This window comes from Leucopleurus acutus, assembly GCF_964270905.1.
Source record: "Leucopleurus acutus genome assembly, chromosome: 10".
Classification (NCBI taxonomy): domain Eukaryota; kingdom Metazoa; phylum Chordata; class Mammalia; order Artiodactyla; family Delphinidae; genus Leucopleurus; species Leucopleurus acutus.
In genome coordinates, this window is record NC_139153.1 from 67,807,238 (window position 1) to 67,826,509 (window position 19,272).

At 41.2% G+C, this 19,272-nt stretch overlaps 1 protein-coding gene across 6 annotated transcripts in view; it reads left to right on the plus strand.

Moving 5' to 3' along the window:
* Positions 1 to 3,816: 3,816 nt before the first annotated feature.
* Positions 3,817 to 19,272, plus strand: part of LOC309967980 (bombesin receptor-activated protein C6orf89 homolog) — a 33,235-nt gene continuing 17,779 nt past the window's right edge. The window contains exons 1-5 of one of the 6 annotated variants that reach the window (XM_082849053.1): positions 3,821 to 3,899; positions 7,269 to 7,360; positions 8,351 to 8,458; positions 11,845 to 12,052; positions 12,509 to 12,722. In XM_082849053.1, the coding sequence (XP_082705179.1) occupies positions 11,864 to 12,052; positions 12,509 to 12,722 (403 nt within the window). In that variant the 5' untranslated portion in view covers positions 3,821 to 3,899; positions 7,269 to 7,360; positions 8,351 to 8,458; positions 11,845 to 11,863. Of the gene's footprint in view, positions 3,900 to 5,992; positions 7,839 to 8,350; positions 8,459 to 11,844; positions 12,053 to 12,508; positions 12,723 to 19,272 lie in introns of those variants that run through there. The other 5 variants (XM_082849050.1, XM_082849054.1, XM_082849055.1 and 2 more) reach the window with 5 other exon arrangements.

Here is a 19,272-nt window from a genome sequence, read left to right on the forward strand (position 1 = left end):
GAGAGACGCCAGTAACTAACGCTTGTAAGGCGCTGTATATTTACAGAGCACTTGAACATTATAATCTACTGCACAAAACAATCATATAAAGTAGATGTTGTTATTCCCATTTTTCAGATGTGAAAACTGAGACTCAGCAATTAAATGACTTATTTGTCCATAGCCATACAGCAAATCAGAGCTTCTAGACTCCAAAGGCAGAGGCTGGAGAGAGGGGAGAGGGAAGGACAGGGAAGAAAATGAGAGAGAAGGAAAGGGAGAGACAGGAGAATGAAGATCAAATAGATCAGGGCTAGAGCAAGGCTTAGAGTGACTGTGGCTGCGATAGATGATGCCCCAAGGTTGTTAAGAGTTTGCTCAGGGTCAAAGAGAAGCAAAGTAGAGGCAATGAGATGAGGTTTGGAGGGAGGACAAAAAAGAAATGGGGTAAATAAACATATAGTAAATGCTTTGCACACCACTTAATAATGATGGCTAAATGAATGCTTACTTTGTGCCTGGCATCCAGCTAAGGACTATTGTGTACTTTCACATTGTTAAAAATCAAACACAAATGGAGCCCAGACTTGGAAATTCCCTGAGCAGACAAATCAGATTAGTCATACAAGTAAAACTTAATTTAGCTTATTCTGTAAAACAAGCAAAACTTAACTTGGGCCCCTTCTTGTTAATGCCTATGAAAATCATAAACGAAACCTAAACTTCCCCAAAATTAATGTGAGGTAACCACTTTTAACCCATTCCCTATCACTAGGAAAACTCTTAATAGTATAACCAACCACTGTGAAGAATAAACAACCACTGCCTCCTCACTGTATAAGCTGCTTTATAAAAATATACCTTTGAGCCTCTTTCCATGTTCTGAGTGCCCCAGTTTGCAAACTGGTGTGTGTGTGTGTGTGTGTGTGTGTGTGTGTGTGTGTGTGTGATTGTGTGTGTGTGCAATAAACTTTTACTAACTACTATTCCAGTGATCCAGTGTTTTACTTCTGCTATTTCTGAAATTTTTTAAAAACTGAGGTACAGGGACTTCCCTGCTGGCGCAGTGGTTAAGAATCCGCCTGCCAATGCAGGGGACACAGGTTCGATCCTTCGTCTGTGAAGATCCCACATGCCACAGAGCAACTAAGCCCACATGCCACAACTACTGAAACCCCTGCGCCTAGAGCCCGTGCTCCACAAGAGAAGCCACAGCAATGAGAAGCCTGCGCACCGCAAAGAAGAGTAGCCCCCTCTTGCCGCAACTAGAGAAAGCCCGTATGCAGCAATGAAGACACAACGCAGCCAAAGATTAAAAAAAATTTTTTTTTAAACTGAGGTACAGGGGTTTCCTGGTGGCGCAGTGGTTGAGAATCTGCCTGCCAACACAGGGGACACGGGTTTGAGCCCTGGTCTGGGAAGATCCCACATGCCGCAGAGCAACTAGGCCCGTGAGCCACAACTACTGAGCCTGCGCGTCTGGAGCCTGTGCTCCACAACAAGAGAGGCCGCGACAGTGAGAGGCCCGCCTGCCGCAACTAGAGAAAGCCCTCGCACAGAAACGAAGACCAAACGCAGACATAAATAAATAAATAAATAAAAATTAAAAAAACAAAAACTGAGGTACAGTCGATTTACAATATTTTGTAAGTTTCAGGTGTATAACCTAGTGATTCACAATATTTAAAAGTTTTACTACACTTATAGTTATTATAAAATATTGCTCTATTCCCTGTGCTATGCAATATATCCTTGTAGCTTATTTCTGAACTTTTGACAACACTTAATCTTCAAACCCACAGGAGGTAGATATCACTATTCCCTTTTTACTTTGAGGAAACTGAGGCTTACAGAGATTAAATAATTTGCTCAAAGTACCACAGCTGTGAGCCTGTGCTCTTGACCACAGTTCAATCCTAGTTTCCTTAATTGCCAAGCAGGAATAAGGGTATACAAGGTTGTAAAGGTCAAAGTAGACAGTGAGCTCCTTGAAAGTATAACTGTGCCTCCTTCATCTTTGTGCCCTCCTTGAAGAGGACTGAACATAGGATGCTCAGCTTTCATTGAATGACTAATGGACAGAAAATAGCTTTTTAGACTGATGAGTGTTGTGCTAATGTAAGGTATAATTAATTTTAGACTTCCTGCAGTTTTGTGTTATGACCCTTGAGCTGGATGGAAAAGTGTTCGTCATTGGTCCTTTCTGTCTGTTATCTGAGTTTCCTTTCTTTGGACTTTATGTAGTTTCTTACTGTATATCTTGGGAGGCTTAGGGTACAATGAGGATGTATTGGGGTTTAACACAAGAATAAGACAGCGTCTTGCTGGCTCATTCCAAATCCTTCCTCAAGAGGCTCAGTATTTGTTGGCCTTTTTGTCCCCAAGAGAACACTAGGTGTCAGTGACTTCAGGACAGAGTTGACAAAGAGGCGTGGATTCCTTTTCTAAATTCACTATTAAATTGTAGCTTGTATAATACTTCATTTATTCTGTATCTAAGCTTAATGTGTCTTCTGAATAAATGTCCCTTACTAAAAACAAAACTATAAACTTTTACAGAAACATCATTTTTTGAGCTGGAAACCTGAAGATCATCCTCTTTCTCTCTGCTCCCTATGAGTGACACATCAAGACGTGTCAGTTCTTTTTTCCAAAGATCCCCAAATTGTATCCCTTCCTTCCCATTCCCACCGCTGTTTCAGACCTTTAACACCAGGATTATTTCAGAAGCCCCTTTGCTGGGTTCCCTGGCTTTTGGCTTCCCCCCACTAATACATCTTACACATAGCAGCCAAAGCCCTCCTCCCGAAATACTACAAGATATTGCCATGAAGTATTAAATGGCTTCCCTTTGCCCATTAAAGTCCCAAATCACTTGGCCTGGGCTTGAAGGCCCTTCATCATTGACCACTCACTGACTTCTCCAGCCTGATTTCCTATTATTTTATTATCCAAGCCTTAAATGTGGCACCAGCATTCCCACTTCCAGACCTCTGCCCAAGCTAGTCCTTTTCCTTGCAATGCTTTCCCAAACTTCGCCCATGTCCTTGTTCCAACTCCTTCAGAAAACCTCTCTACTCTTTCTGTCTACAGCAGACTCTCTCCCCTTCTCTCTTCTTGGTCTTTAATTCAGTGCCGCCTTCCATCGTTGTCTAACTGCTTGTGTTAGATTTTCTTCTCACCGAGAAGACTGTTAACAGCCCATGTTAGGGACCATGTCCTAATTCAGTTCAGTTCAACATTCACACGGCCTGTTCCACACCAGAACCTGAACAGAGGGAGCTTCCAGTGTAATCTCGAGCAATTTAACCTTTCCATAAACTTCAGCTTGTTTGGTATGAGGGTAAATGGAGGTTGATGAAGCAGTTTCGCGAATGCAAAGTCCTTTGTAATGTCTGGCAAAGAGTAAACTCTCAATTAACACTAATGAGTGGGCAGTGTGTAAATCTGAGTGATTTGTTTGCCTGCCTTTCTTTTAGATCCCAAGGGTAAGGGCCTGCCCACTATTTACATTATCCCTCCCACTCCCACCCCTTAATACCTAACACGCTGCCTGGCACGTAGTAGGCTCAGCAAACGCTCATTGAATGAATCAGTTCAGCTATGAAGTCCGTGGTAGCCCACGAAGAGAAGAAACCCTGGCAAGAACTGAAGAGGACCGACGAGCAAGAAACAACGCCAGGGGGAGCAGGAACCCGTTCTCTCCAGATCTCGCGAGAGTTCCCGAGCGCTCCGAGTCTTTGTGCTTTCGGCTTCTGGCGGAAGCGTGGGGCGGGTAGAAAGAGCGCTGCCTCGCCTTTGGCGTAGGAGTTGCTTCCGGGTTGCGCGCCCGGAAGCAGGAAGTTGTCGGCCTATACTCCACGCCCGGCAGTTTAGTGTCCCCGAGGCGGGAGGAGCCCGAGGGGGCGCGGGCCCCGCATGTGAGTGACTGGGGCCCGAGGCCGGGAGGGGGGAGGCAGCTTCGTGACAGCCTCGTCACCGCACCCGTCTATGACATCCTCGCGCAGCCCACCTTTCGGGGCCACTGCCACTCCTGCCCCTGCGCTGACCCCTTTTCTGAGCCTTTGGCGTTTTGCAGACTGACGGCATCCTCCTGCAACTCCCCCGGGGTCGATTCCCTTGTGACTTTTCCTCTTTTTTTCCTTGGCTCTGCCGGGGTGAGCAAAGCGAGTTCGACCCTAATTGAACTTGTTTCGCGGGCGTCATAAGCAGTGTCCAACACAGCGGTGCTAGCAAAGTCTAGATTTCACTGCCCTTTTGACAGATTTCTAATTTTTTTTCTTTTTGGTAGGTTGAGAGTAGATTCCCCGACCCCCCTCCGAAACATCTTTTTCTAATAATTGTTAGGGAGAGAATGCTTTTTTAAAGTGTGATCTTGGTATATGATAAACATGGCATCTCGGATTTCAGAAAGGAATATGACTTGGTTTATTAACCCAAGTAAATGAGCTGTTTGTAATCTCCTTTTAGAACAAGGAAGTTTGCCTGCCTCGTGTTCCGCGTAGTATTTTAAGACCATTAACCCTTCAAGCCACACTTTTTCTGGTCTAAGAGCCTGCATAGCCTTGGTATTCACCAGTATACTTCTTTTAAAGTATTTGGTCGTCTCCTTATAATAGAGACTATTCCCAGATACTTATTATTTTGGCCTTTTCTGTTTGCTCATTTAGTTGTTCCCATGGTGAAATGTTCTTTGGGCATCTCTCCCTTAATAAGTTTGCTTATTTGAGTTTGAGTTATCACAGTTTCCCTCTAAGGAACAACATGCCTTAACCAAATTTAGCTTTGCTACATTGAAGTTTTACGCGCATGCTCAGCGGCCATGGCTCACGGGCCCAGCCGCTCCGCGGCATATGGGATCCTCCCGGACCGGGGCACAAACCCGCGTCCCCTGCATCGGCAGGCGAACTCTCAACCACTGCGCCACCAGGGAAGCCCTACATTGAAGTTTTGACTGAAGTTCACATCGCCCAGCTTGAATACTATAGGCCCTGTTTACCCTTTCTGCTTTGGACCAAAACAATTTTCAAGACCCAGTGTGAATCCCTATTCTTCCACAGCTGCTCTCAAACTCCACAAAAAATATCCAAGTGTAAAGTTCCTAACTTGCTCACCTAACCTCTCAGTAGGCTGATGTATTTTTAAAAAATAAGAAGAAAAAGTAAAATAAATGAACCATTACTTACATCAAATTAGTTTGAGAACAGAATGATCACTTTAGGTCCTTTCTATAAATTTGTTCAACAGACACTGATAAGGTTCCATGTCTCTGAGGTGAATTTCCATGTCTGTTATTTGTGTTGTTATTTTCTCCACTTATCTCTGCTTTCAAGAAACAATTTAGTGTGAGAGGAAGACAAGGAAGTAGATGTAATACAAAATGATAGAGTTGTGTTTAAGGTTCATAGGGCAAAAATGAAGGTTGGGATAGCGTTCAGTCATTGGGCAAAGCACTGGGAGCTAGGTTTTGTAAGCAAAGGAAATTATGTGTACAAAAGCAAAAAGATGTGAAATAGTATGGCAATGAAAACTGTGAGGGAGGAATGGGAAATGAGACTGAACAGGTAGGCAGTAACCAGATCATAAAGGGCCATGCTAAGTAATTTGGACTTCATCTTATAATAATTATTAAGTATTTAATTTGGGTATTGAGACAGATGTTTTCGATACATCACCTTATAATCCCTTAACAACATGGTTGGAAAGACACAATTATCCTCATTTTATAAATGAAAACTCTGAGGCTTAAAGAGGGTAAACAGTGACTCATGGCCACACAGTAGATGGAGAATCCAGTATTTGCATTCAGCTTTTTCTAACTCTGGTGCCTGTGTTCTTAACCACCATGCTAAATTGTTCCCTAGCAGGGCATGGGAAGTCAAGGAGGGTGCTTTAAATAGATGAGCAATGTGCACCAATTTGTGTTTTAGAAAAATAACTTGTAGAGGATGAATCAGAAAGGAGAAAGAGGATTGGAAATATAGAGATTAAATATATCTTTGTGATGGTGTGTGGGAGAGATGTTGAGGGCCTTGACTGCCGCTCACGTAGAGCTGAAGAGGAGGTGATGAATGTGAGACCTATACAGGATGTAGAATTGAGGATTTGGTGATTGGTTCATTAGTGGGGATGAAGAAGCAGGAGGAGAGGTTTTAAATTTGGAGAACTGGTGTTTCCATTAATTAAGAAAAGGAATATAGTAGGAGAAATGGTTTGCAGGGGAAAAATAAGTCAGGAACACATTACATATAGGGGACTATAGGAAATTTGGGCCCGGATGTCTGGTAGGTAGTTAGATAAATGGATCTTGAGTTTTGGAGAGAGTTCTAGACTGGAGAAGAGATTTGGAAATCACTAATAGCTGGTGGTTAAAGCCATGGAGGGAATGAGACGGTCAAGGACAACCATGATGAATACCAACATTCCGGGACATAGACTCAGAAGAGAACAAGAGAATTATGCCAGGGTTTGAGAGCCCTTGAGGGAGATAATGGGTAGCAATGGCAGCTGCTGCAGAGAGGTCAGATAAGGTGTTAACTGAAAAAACGTCCTTTGGACTTGGCATGTGTAGAAAGCCTTTGGTGACCTTAGTGAGAGCAGTATCAGTGGCATGAGGGGGTCGGAAACGAATGGTGACCTGAGAAACAAGAAGGTGAAGTGATACTTTTTTTTTTTTTTTTTAAGGGAGCTTGGCTCTGATGGGAGGAAGAGTATGAGCTCTGGAAATCTGAAGAGGAAGGATTTTTTTTTTAATGGTAGAAACTAGAAGTGGTGAAGATAGGAATAAGTAGAAATATGTTTAAATATGTGGGGATTCCTGCTTCAAATATGTCAATGTCATAAAAGGCCAGAAAAAAACACACATACACACACACACCAGCATCTATTGTAGATTTAAGTAGACCAAAGAGACATGACAGCTCACTGTGATAATGTGATCATTGGTTGGATCCTAGACTTCTAAAAAGTTATATGGCTTGCCTTTCTTTCTTTCTTTCTTTTTTTTGGACCTTTGGGGGAAATTTGACTGTGGACTAGATATTAGGTGATGTTAGAGAATTATTCATTTTAATAGCTATGATTCTGGAGCAGAATCACCCCAGTTGAGATTCCACTGTTCCACAGCAATGTCTTCTAATTGTGGGGTGTGTCTGTAATCAGCAGGGAAGAGGTTTGAAATCTGCACCTGGGTCCCATTCCCAAGGTTCTGACAATTCAGTATATCCAAGGTGGTGCATGATACCTTGATTTTTGCAACTCTGCAAGTGATTCTGCCTGTGCCCTTGCAGGTATAAGCCACTGTTAAGAGTCAAGCTCGCTCATCGGAACTTCCCTCTGTGGCAAAGCTCATTTCTGCCAGAGTTGGACCTTCTTTCTGGAGGTAAAGGGATTGCCATGAAGCTTCAGCTGATTTCACTCAGTCTAAATGAATATACTTGATGCTTAGCCATGATTTTGTGTGTTTTTTTTTTAAGGGACAAGTTTTTTGTTTTTGTTTTTAATACAAACTGTCGTGTTGAGGGTTGACTTTCAGCAGATCGCAGCAAGGGAGCTGCTCTATAGTCTGACCTAAAGGGACAAGATTTTTTTGTCGTTTAATTAACGTCATAGCCACTAGATGCCAGTAGTACCCTCAAGTGTGACCATCACCAGTGTCTCCAGACTTTCCAAATATCCCCTCAGGGGCAGAGTTGCCCCCAGTTGAGAACCACTGATCTTACCAAAGGCGAAAGGAAGGCTTTTTATCAAGACCTCCATGTGCTCTTGAAAACTTCACTAAATTATTAGTAACTACCCTTCTGATAACTTGAGAAATGTGTCAGAATCTCGGAGAAGAAGGATGTACGGCTTGCAAAAATGTGTGTATTCAGTATCATATTACCATTGTGTACTTGAAATAAAAAAAAAACCCTATTTGCAACACAAACTGGGAGTTTAATGAGATTTTTATGCGTATCAAAAGTGGGCAGAGGTTTACAAAGATTGTGAAACAGTCTTCAAAACCGATGATAGTTGGTTCTCCTTTTAGCCTCACCTGCACTTCTTTCCCCTTCACGGTGCCCCTAAGTGCACACCAATGTGACGTTCTCTTCTCCCTGAGGATACCTACAGGTGCCCCCATCTCTCAAATCTTTAAAGTTTTTTACTGGAATTTTTTTTTTAGAATTCCCACTGCTTTCCTTTTCTGGTCCTCTACTGAGTTTTAATGGATTTTGACTGGGTATTGTTGGATAATTTATTGTAGCTTGCTTGCTTGCTTGGAATATCTTTGTTCATTTAAACAGGAAAATGCTGTGTCTCTGGAATCACTGGTCACAAAAGCAAGACGTGAAAAATATTGTAATAAGTTATTGCTTTATTCTTTTTTCAGGAATCATTGTAGTCGATCACTTTCCAGTTTTCAACCACTCATTTGTGATAATCAAGGGACACGGTGTTGTGGTTTCGGAACTGCCTGCTCAGAATAGGAACATACTTGGTAAGGGAGGCAGCGTGCATAAAGATTAAAAGCACCAGCCCTGAAGTCAGGCACACTTGTGTTCACATCCTGGCGAGTTATGAAACCTTTCCGAGCCTTAGTTTCCACATCTGTGAAACGGGATTAATCACACTTACCTTATGGGATTTACTGAGACGATTTACTGAGATAATGTTTCTGCAGTGCTTAGCACAACACCTGGCATATCAGATGGCATAACAAGAAATGGTAATATAGGAATGCAATTGGACATAAGGCTTTAACTTCTAATGTATTGAATTTTTTCTGCTTCCTGAAATATTCATATACTCCTAGAATTTTAGAGCTAGAGGAAACTTGAAAAATTTTCTGGTTCAATCCTCTTATCTTTTGGATGAGGAAATAGACCGAGTGACTTAGCCAAAATCATAGCAATGAGTGTAATAAATGCCACAACAGGGTAAGTTCAGATTCTATAAGTACACATTTTACAACATCTTTATTGAGATATAATTTCTATGCCATGAAATTCACCGTGAAATTCATTATAAAATGTACAATTCAGTGATTTTTGTATATTCACAAAGTTGTGCAACCATCACAATTTGTTTTGAACATTTTTGTCACTCCAGGAAGAAACCCTATATTAACAGTCACTCCCCATTCCTCCCCACCCCCTCCCCTAGGCAACCCCTAATTAATCTATTTTCTGTCTCTATAGATTTGCCTATCCTTGACTTTTCATATAAATGCAGTCATGTAATACGTAGTCTTTTGTGACTGTCTTCCTTCACTTAGCATAATATTTTCAAGGTTCATCCATGTTGTAGCATGTATCAGTACTTTATTCCTTTTTATTGTCCAGTAATATTCCATGGTATGAATATTATTGCTGTATGGATATTATTAATATCCATTTTGTGTATCCATTTATGGACATTTGGGTTGCTTCCATTTTTGAGCTATTATGAATAATGCTGCTTAAATGTTCACATACAAGTTTTTGTGTGGATATTTGTTTTAAATTATCGTGGGTACATACACGTGGAATTCCTGGGTCATATGGTAACTCTACATTTGAGTTTTTGAGGAACTGCCAAACTGTTTTCCAAAGCAGCTGCATCATTTTACATTCCCAGCCACAGTGTACAAGAGTTCCACTGCCAGCACTTGTTACTATCTGACTTTTTGATTATAGTCACCCCAGTGGGTGAGAAGTGGTATCTTATTGTGGTTTTGATTTGCACTTCCTTGATGGCTAATGATGTTAAACATCTTTTCATGAGTTTGTTGGCCATTTGTATATCTTCTGTGGAGAAATATCTATTCAAATACTTTGCCCATTTTTAATTGGGTATTTGTCTTTTTATAATTGAGTTGTAAGAATTCTTTATGAACTCTGAATACCTGTCCCTTAACAGATATATGATTTGCAAATATTCCCCCCCATTCTGTAGGTTGTCGTTTTATTTTCTTGATGGTATCATCTGAAGCACAAAAATTAATTTTGATGTAGTCCAATTTATTTTTCTTTTGCTACTTGTGCTTTTGGTGTCATATCTAAGAAGCCATTGCCTAATCCAGTGTTATAAAAATTTCCCCCTTTGTTTTCTTCTAAGAGTTTTATAGTTTAACTCTTAAGTTGAGGTCTTTTATCCGTTTTGAGTTAATTTTTGTCTGTGTATAAGGAAGCATCCAACTTCATTCTTTTGCATGTGGTTATGCAGTTGTCCCAGCACCATTTGTGGAAAATACACATTTTATTTTATTTGGCCACGCCACACAGCTTGTGGGATCTTAGTTCCCCGACCAGGGATTGAACCTGGGCCCTTAGCAGTGAAAGCGCTGAGTCCCAACCACTGGACCGCCACGGAATTCCCAAAACTACACATTTTAAAATAGAGTTTTCACCATCCTTTTACCTGAATCTTGAAATGAAGGCCTTTGTGGTCTTAAAAAATCAGTTTGAGCAACGGCAGAGAGTTTGGAGAAAGGTTGTGTCCCCTTTAATGTGGGGTTCCTCCCTCCCACCCCCAATCCCCAAAGTCTATATTACCTGCCTGTTAATCCACCATTAGAAGTCTGATTCTGATTTAGTTGGTCTTGGGTTGGGGCCCTGGTATGAGCATTCATTAAAAGCTCTCTAGGTGATTCTACTGTGCAGGCGCAGTTAAGAACCAGTGAAGTAAAAGGTTAATAGAAAGAGGACCAAAGGGAAGGAGTCATCAGAGGAGGCATTGTTAGAAGAGGAGCTATGCCGGGATGTGTGCTGGTTTGTGGCAGTGCAGACCTCTTCTGCTGGAGCTTCATGACTGTTGTCCTCTGTTCTACAGGGGGCAGCATCTCCTTACTGAGGAAATAGTTGTACCATGTCAGTGCTTTTTGATCTTAGCAACACCTTGGGGATGAAATATGTGAAATAAGAGGACCCTCTGCAATGTAAAAGCACGAAAATAACAACAACAACAAAACCCAACCAACAGAAGAGAGCACAGATCCCAAGCACTGCTTTTCCTCCTAGAAATGAAGAAAAACATTGTTCTGTAGCACAAGCACTTTTTAAAAAGAACTTTTTTATTTCATTTTACAAATGATACAGAGAATTCTATTTTGCCTTTAATTTTTGTCTTTTATTCTGTGGCCACTGTGAAACATGATACAGAGAGAATTCTTTTTTGCCTTTGATTCTATGGCCACTGTGAAACAATCTGGCTTTAAAATAACTATTAGAATGCAAATTGAATTTTGAAATGAGTTATAGATCTTAGGCCTTTAAGTATGTAAAATATAAACAGAATGCCCTTTATTGTCTGAGATTGTATTTGCAGAAAAGCATGAGAACTGCAACCTGCTAAGTCTGAAGCGCTACCATGCCATGGTTTTGTATTGTCTGAAATTCTTGGTCTGTCGGGAACAAAGCATATCAATGTGTTCCTCTGTAAATCTTGCCTTCAGTGATAAGTTCCTCCCCTTGTGTTGCTAAAAGGTTCATCTGATGTGAAAGGAGAGAAATAATTGATCAACAACACTTTCCATATTCCATTTCTTTTTATTTTAGTAAATTACCAGCAGCAGATCTCCTGTGATTGGTTTCAGAAATCATTTTGGATGGCACTAGTGTTTCTGAGTCCCATTAGGGATTTATTGTGCCCTGGACAGGTATTCCTCAAAGTGTTTGGAAACCAGTGCTGGCCTGTGAACCATTTATTACTAGCCCACAATTAAAAAACACTTAAAAACTTGTATTGCATCTTGACATTGTCTCAGTGTATTCATTGTGTTTTACAGAAGAATTGTTCCTTCCCCACAGGTGGTCAAAAAGCACTGTTCTATAGGAAGTAACTTTGTGGAGGAAGTACTTTAAAGAAACCATCTTTCTTTTTGCATTCATTTTCTTTCTCTCTCAGGGATTTTGTATTAGAAGACATGGATCTTGCTGCTAATGAGCTCAGCATTTATGACAAACTTTCAGAGACTGTTGATTTGGTAAGACAGACGGGCCATCAGTGTGGCATGTCAGAGAAAGCAATTGAAAAATTTATCAGACAGCTACTGGAAAAGAATGAACCTCAGAGGGGGCCACCCCAGTATCCCCTCCTTCTAGCTGTGTACAAGGTAAAAATGTGTTCTGACTTGGAAATAGCTTAGAGCACAAACTCTTCAACATTCTCCCCAAATATTACTGTTGACTGATTCCACCACTGAACCTTGGTTTTTCTATGAATAAATTGGCCTTTACTCTTTGTTACAATGTGTTATTAGCAAATTTGATTACTTTGTTAAATGTTCTAGATGAAAGATGTGTATTTATCATTAACGGTGTCTGTGTATATTTTTAAATGATGGACATAGCCCCTGGTCTGTATGATAAAAGCTTGGTGAGTCTTGCAGTCCTCACAGTTCTCAAGCTTTAAATGCTTTCAGAAGTGAATGTCAATGGCTTGTTTATGAAAATGGATTAGTTCTTAAAGCACACTGGAAATAGTAGAACATGCCTGTTTTTTTTCCTTGGCCTAAAAGTATTTTGTTTGCTGTAACAATTATTAATCCATTTCCTGTCTTTCCTTGTAGGTCGTCGTAACCCTGGGATTAATCTTGCTCACTGCCTACTTTGTGATTCAACCTTTCAGCCCATTACCACCTGAACCGGTGCTTTCTGGAGCTCATACCTGGCGCTCACTCATCCATCACATCCGGCTGATGTCTTTGCCCATTACCAAGAAGTATATGCCAGAAAATAAGGGAGTTCCTCTGCATGGGGGTGATGCAGACAGACCCTTTCCAGGTAGAATACTGCATTTGTTATTTATTAGATACGGCTTTCTGGGCAGTATATCATGAGAAAGGAAATAACATTTACTGACATCTAATGAGAGACACTTTCCCTATGTTGTCTCATTTAATTCAATCCTCAGGGAAACTCTATGGGATGGGTTTTATTACCCCATTTTGCAGATTGAGAAACTGAGGCTCAGAGGATTAAGAAGCTTGTCAGAGAAACACACCGGGTGGAGCCAAATTCAAGCCCCGTGATTATAAAACACACATGATGGGGATGAGTGTTTTCGCTCATAGGAGGGATTTGAGTGTATCTTACTCTACTGTTTTCTCTCCTGTGGTTCCTATCCATAATAGATTTTAATAAATAGCTATTGGTTTATTGAAAGCATCTGAGTCCATATCCTCTAATAATCCTTAGCCTGTTGGCTAGGTTTTTGTCTAGGTATATCCCTCTCTTTCAATTGAGTCTTTTCTCTCTGTCTCACAGTTCACTATGTAGTGCTCCTGCATATACAATTTTGCCAATAAGTTGAATTAAAGAAGCACTTAAATTTAGTAACAGTGTATCAAGGGTAGCATAGGAATTCCTGGTCCGATAGACCATTTGAGGAGTTCCCTTTTGAGAATAGTGTAATGTGGTAAGATTCGAAATTTACTTTTGAGAAAGAATAAGGGGGTATTATTTGGGGATTTTATTTTATTCATTTATTATTGTTTTATCTTAGTGTTTATCTTATTTGCCTGTATGAAGGAATATGTAAGTTAATATCACAAATGGATTATAGAACTTTTTGTTTAACTGTGTTCTGAAACCTTTAGGCTTCAGCATAACTGTTGAGGAAGTATGTTTTCTCTTCAGTGTTTTCAAAAAATATTTAGCAGTTGAAACTAAGCTTTATAATCATAATGCTACTCTTTAAGCCAAGATCTAATCAGTCATAAAAATCATCACTTGGTTTGGGTCTCCTTTGAAAGCTATTTTTGTGCACTTGAGGAAATCATGGAAAGATTTTGAGAATTATATCAAAATCAGAGGAAAGGAACATTGTAAAACAAAAACCCAGCCTCGTAAGTTTTTTTTAAAAAATTAACTTATGTATTTAAACGTTTAAATTCCAAGTATATAACTTTCTTGTATTTACTGGGGAGGTTGTTTTTGAAACAACAAAGCTCAAAAAAATGAAGTTTCCAGCTCCTATCAGGAAGGTCCAGAGCATGTAGGGGAAAGAGCCAGAGAAACGTGTCAGTTAGGCCAGCCTGTGCTGCTGCCTCGGATGCATCTGCCTCCTTTCCTGTCTTCCCCTCACAGCCTCCCTAAAGTCGTTTTCTACTCTTTGGCACATGAGATGAAGTCAACAATTTTTAGGACCAAGTTGATGGCACCTACTTTCTTTCTCCCCATCTTATAAAGCACATCTCCACAGACTGTTGAGTTAAGCAGTAATAGTCAATGTACAGTGATTGCTCATTCTGTGTATCGGAGTTTAAAAAGTCAAGAAACATAGGTGTCTTGTCAACAAGCCAGGTTGTTTGGCCACTCCAAATGAATATTTTGCCTTGCAGATAGAAATAAAAATGAGTCCTTAGAGCTCACTTGTAAAGAGAGAGCATTGGAAGGGTGTGGTTTTAGGTCTTTAATGTTGTTGATTCTATTAAAGTGCTGCTTTTACTTGTAAATGGAGATACTGCACCCTATTTTCCTATGTGTGATAATTCTGGGACGCTGTAGACATGTAAAACTAACAGCATTTTGCTTAGCACTTGGAAGGAAACTTAAGAATGCATAATTAAGTGGTGAATAGAAACATATTGGGGAGAACTAGGTATAAGAAGAGCAAACTGCTGGGCCTGAAAGAGGGCCAGAAAAGTAAAAAATATATAACTCATTCCTATTGTCATGGTACCCCAAAGCAGCTGCCTTTCAGTTAGGACTACTTAGCAATACCTTTAAAGTAAATGTCGAGGAAGAATGTAAAGTGAATGTAGCTCCCATGGGAAAGCCCTTCAGCGTATTGTTTCCTTAAGGGCTGGCCTAATGCTCCCGGGGATCATCTGACACTCCTTGAAGGGAGCAGCAGTGACCTACCAGCTTCACCACCTCCAGTGCTGCTAGGTTTCTTCCTGACCACTGGTGGGTTTTCCGCTTGACTCTACCCAGGGAACAAAAGGCAACAGAAGTTGTTCTTTTTCTAAGTTTCAGCCTTGGGTAGGATACCCTGCCCCTAACTCCTCTTCATGGAGTGAATGAAGTGACTCTGCAGTGAGTCATGTAAACATCCCACTCTGCAGCAGAAAATAAGCTGACTTATTTAGTACTTACCAGATGCCAGGCCCTGTTCAAAGGGCTTTCCATATATTGGCTTATTTGATCTTTACAATATCCCTATGCAGTAGGTTCTGGTTTTATGTCTGTTTTACAGATGAAGACACTGAAGTAGAGTGCGATTAGCTCACTTGCCTGATCTAATAAGGCTAGTTAGTCATGGAACCATGATTTGAACCTAGGCCGCCCATCTTTAGTCTGAGCTCTTAACCTCTGATATGAGTAGTTTGTAGCTACATGGTATACCTGAAGAGTCTAGCTGTAAGTTTGATTTTGGAATTCAACACTCTTTCAGGTCACCAGATGCCTTCTCTCTCAGCTCCCTAGTCCCCGAAGAAATAAGGTTCTTTCTGGCTGGTACTGCACGTCCAAAAATAAATGGTCCTCCAAGCCATTGGCCCTTTAGAATTTTCCTGAACTAGTCTTTTCCTAGGCATTCAGCCCAGCTCATCCTCCCAGTCTGCACCCTTATAGGTAAGGTTTGACTTACTGTTTGACTAAGTCCTTTCTCTTATTAACCTGCAGTTTTCTCTTCACATTCACATTCTTAGTTCTTACCCACCCCCACCCCTGGCCTCATATCTTTATATCTGCTTTGACCCTGCCAGCCACCCTCTTGGCTTTCACCCTTCTGTGGAATCATTGAGTCTTAGAGCTCAAAAGGAACTTTATAGAGTTGACCTGGTACATACCCCTGTTTTGTAAAGAGGAAATTGAAACCAGGAGAGGTGAAATAGCTTGCTTACCCAGCTAGATGTGACAGACTAGCACTTGAACCTTAGTTTCTTTAGTCTAGCACATTACAGTTACTGCCTGTTGCCTCTGCCCTCATTCAAGCCAGGTTCCAGAATGTTAGGCCCAACTATTTTGTTTACTTGGGGCATTTATAATTTGTAATTGTAACATCCATATATACTGAGGAGGCCTGGGACAGTTCTCACATACAATGAGAAGCTGCATCTCTGTATCTGTACTGCATAATTGGAACTTTATGTACCCATGAACTTTCAAGGGAAGGTTGAAGTAGATCTACCAATATCAAGGAGTTTGGGGAATAGCAGATCATTCACTGACTTAGAACTAAGGTAAGGACCTAATCAGAATTGGAGTCCAGGCCAATGCTCAGCGTGAAATGCTAGGACCTGTTTATTTACAAATAAAAGAGTAAAGTGATGACAGCTCTGTCGGGCACTTACAGTATACTTGGCACTATGCTGTGTATTGTGCCATGTATTCCTCAGTCTTCACATTAGTCACGAAAGGCAGTTAATATTTTTATGTTCATTTCAAAGATGAGGAAGCTGATGAGCAAGGGGGTTGACTAACTTGCCAAAAGTCTCACATTTAGAGACAAATTTTTATACGAGGAGAACTTATAAAAATAGATGGACTCTCTGGTTTGGAATGGTTCAAACGTGTTGCTTCCTGAAGGCAAAGCTGTTGGTGAGATGATTTCTTGGGTTCCTTCCATCCCTACGGTGTATGAAAGTGGCTCTGGGCCTATTACCACCCATGCAGGGGGCCTGGCCAAGGTCAAGACTTCACCCCTGCCTCATGCCCAGGATGCTAGAAGTGCTAAGCAAAACAAGCTGCTGGAGAGTAGCCTGATTAAATACTGAGCACGTACCAGTGAAAGTCACAGAGACTTTGTCGTGGACTTTTGCAGGTTTTCTTGGATACGTTTCTAATATGAGAAATCTAAGAAATCATGAGGTTATATTTATTTAATCCTTATTTTGAGGTTTCTCCAAGTTCAGATTACTTGTTTGATTTTTCTCCCCATGGACTTAATCCTATTGTTAAAGCTTCTGAAAAGTCAAGGTTTCATTCATTCATTCATTCATTCATTCATTCAGTGAGTGTGTATTCAGACCCTACTGTACACCAGCAACTGTTCTCAACAGAGCAGTGAACAAAACAGTCCCCCTCCTCTTGCGGAGCTAGTCTTGGCTTTGTGCCTTTCTTCTTCTCTATCCTTTTTACCCAGAGGGAGGTTTTTTTGGTCCTGGAAAGAAATCTGTTTTTTATTTTTTATTTTTTTGCTTTTTGCTTTTCACCAGATTAATAGTCTGTGTAAAAGGACTCTCTCCACTTAGAATTCCAGAGTATGTTATGGTTGTCCACAGCGAGCCAGCCTGAGTGCGTTTTCTTTGTAAACAACTCTCAGGCACCAGGAAGCCTCCCGACAGTCTTGGCTCGCCATTGTTCTGCAGAGTGCCCAACTCGCAGAGAAGGCTGGGCGGTTACAGTTGCTGCCTTTCTTAACTTCAAGGCTGTGTTTTGTCTGCAAGACCATTTTTGACACCTCAGACAGCAAAATGATTCCATAATCACGGTGAGAATTTGGAATACAGACCATGGTGTTCTATTGAACTCTTAGACGTGGAGTTTCACTTCTTTGTCACACCTTTTTTTTTAGTATGAAATAGCTAGTATAAGAAGGATATCTTGCATAAAGAAGCCTTGGAAATCAAAAGAAAGTTAGGAAGTCGCTATCCAGCTTCCACTCGCCTTTCTGTCTGGTGCTGGAGGAGTGGATAGAAGCAGAGGAGGGCTGCAGAGAAGTGAGATGCAGCATGTTAGGTAATTGAAGAAAAGTTGTGGCCTGGGGTGGCATGGGATGGTTTGCTGTGTGCTACTGGCTGTTTTCTAGCATGGGACTTTGATCACTCTGTGGTATGTTGGCTCCAGCCAGTTGTATAGTGCACATATCAGATAAAACCTTTTCAGATAGATGGAGGCCAAGTTGAAGTCTGGGCACTTCTCCTTGTTTTTGGAAATTCTATGCGAAGGGGAGAAAGAGCCCCAGCTGTACACTGCCCCCTACTCACTGCCTGGCCATTCCTCAGTCCCTCAGACCAAATATAAGCACATTCTTTATCCACCTTGAGGACGAAGCCTGCAGAGAAATCAAAAGTAGCTCTTCCTCTTGCAGTGTGCTCCCCTAATTCAGATGGATGGTATAAACTACCCCTTTCCAGTGATCCTTTTTCCTCATCACTCCCCTCTTCCTTGGCTGGCCGCCAGCCTAGCCACAGTGCCTCTTCTTCTGTCGGGTACCTCTCCAGGGGCCTGCCTTCCAAGATGACTGAACTCTACATTAAAAGGTAACAATCTCAGCTTGAGTTTTCATGGTTTCCAAAGACCTTTTTTTTAAAAAAAAATTTAGTTTATATTGAAGCATTGTTGTTAACAATGTTGTGTTAGTTTCAGGTGTACAGCAAAGTGATTCAGTTATACATATTCATATATCTATTCCGCCCCCTCCCCTGCCATGCCGCACGGCTTGCAGGATCTTAGTTCCCTGACCAGGGATTGAACCTGGGCCCTCGGCAGTTAAAATGTGGAGTCCTAACCACTGGACCACCAGGGAATTCCCTCCAAAGACATTTTTATTTGGAAAATAACATAAAACATTTACATACAGGGACTTCCCTGGCGGTCCAGTGGTTAAGACTGTGCGTCCAATGCAGGGGGCGAGGGTTCAATCCCTAGCAGGGAACTAGGATTCCACATGCCGTGTGGCGCAGCCAAAAAAAACGCTTACATACGAAAACAAAAAAAGAGGTATGAGATTTTTGATTTTTAAAAATATACTTTTAATGAAGTGAATTTTCTCACCTCTATCCCTCTAACTCTTCCACCCAAGCAACCACTGGTAATAATTTGATATACAGCTTTCTGAATTTTTCCATGGCTGTATAGATAGCTATACTTAATATCTATAAATATAAAATAGTTTTGGAGTCACACATGCAAGAAAGGGCTTATGTCCGTATTTTTGGCTAGACACATTGTATTAGTTTCCAAGGCTGTCATAACAAAGTACCAAAGGCAGGTGGGTTAAAACAACAGAAATTAATTTTCTCACAGTTCTGGAGGCTAGAAGTCCAAAATCAAGGTGTTTTAGGGCTCTTCTCCTTCTCAACGGCTCGAGGGAAGAATCCTTCTTTGCCTCTTCCAGGTTCTGGTGGTTGCCATCAATCCTTGGCATTCCTTAGCTGTGGTAGCATAACTCCAGTCCCCATCTCTGCAGGGCCATCTTCCCACTGTGTGTCATTGTGCGTCCTCTCCTCTTCTAATAAGGACACCATTTAGATTGAAATTAGGACCAACCCTACTTCAGTATCACCTCATGTTTAATTACATCTGCAAGGACCCTATTTTCAAATATGGTCATCTTCTGAGGTTCCAGAAGGACTTCAGTTTTAAGGGGGATGCTATTCAACCC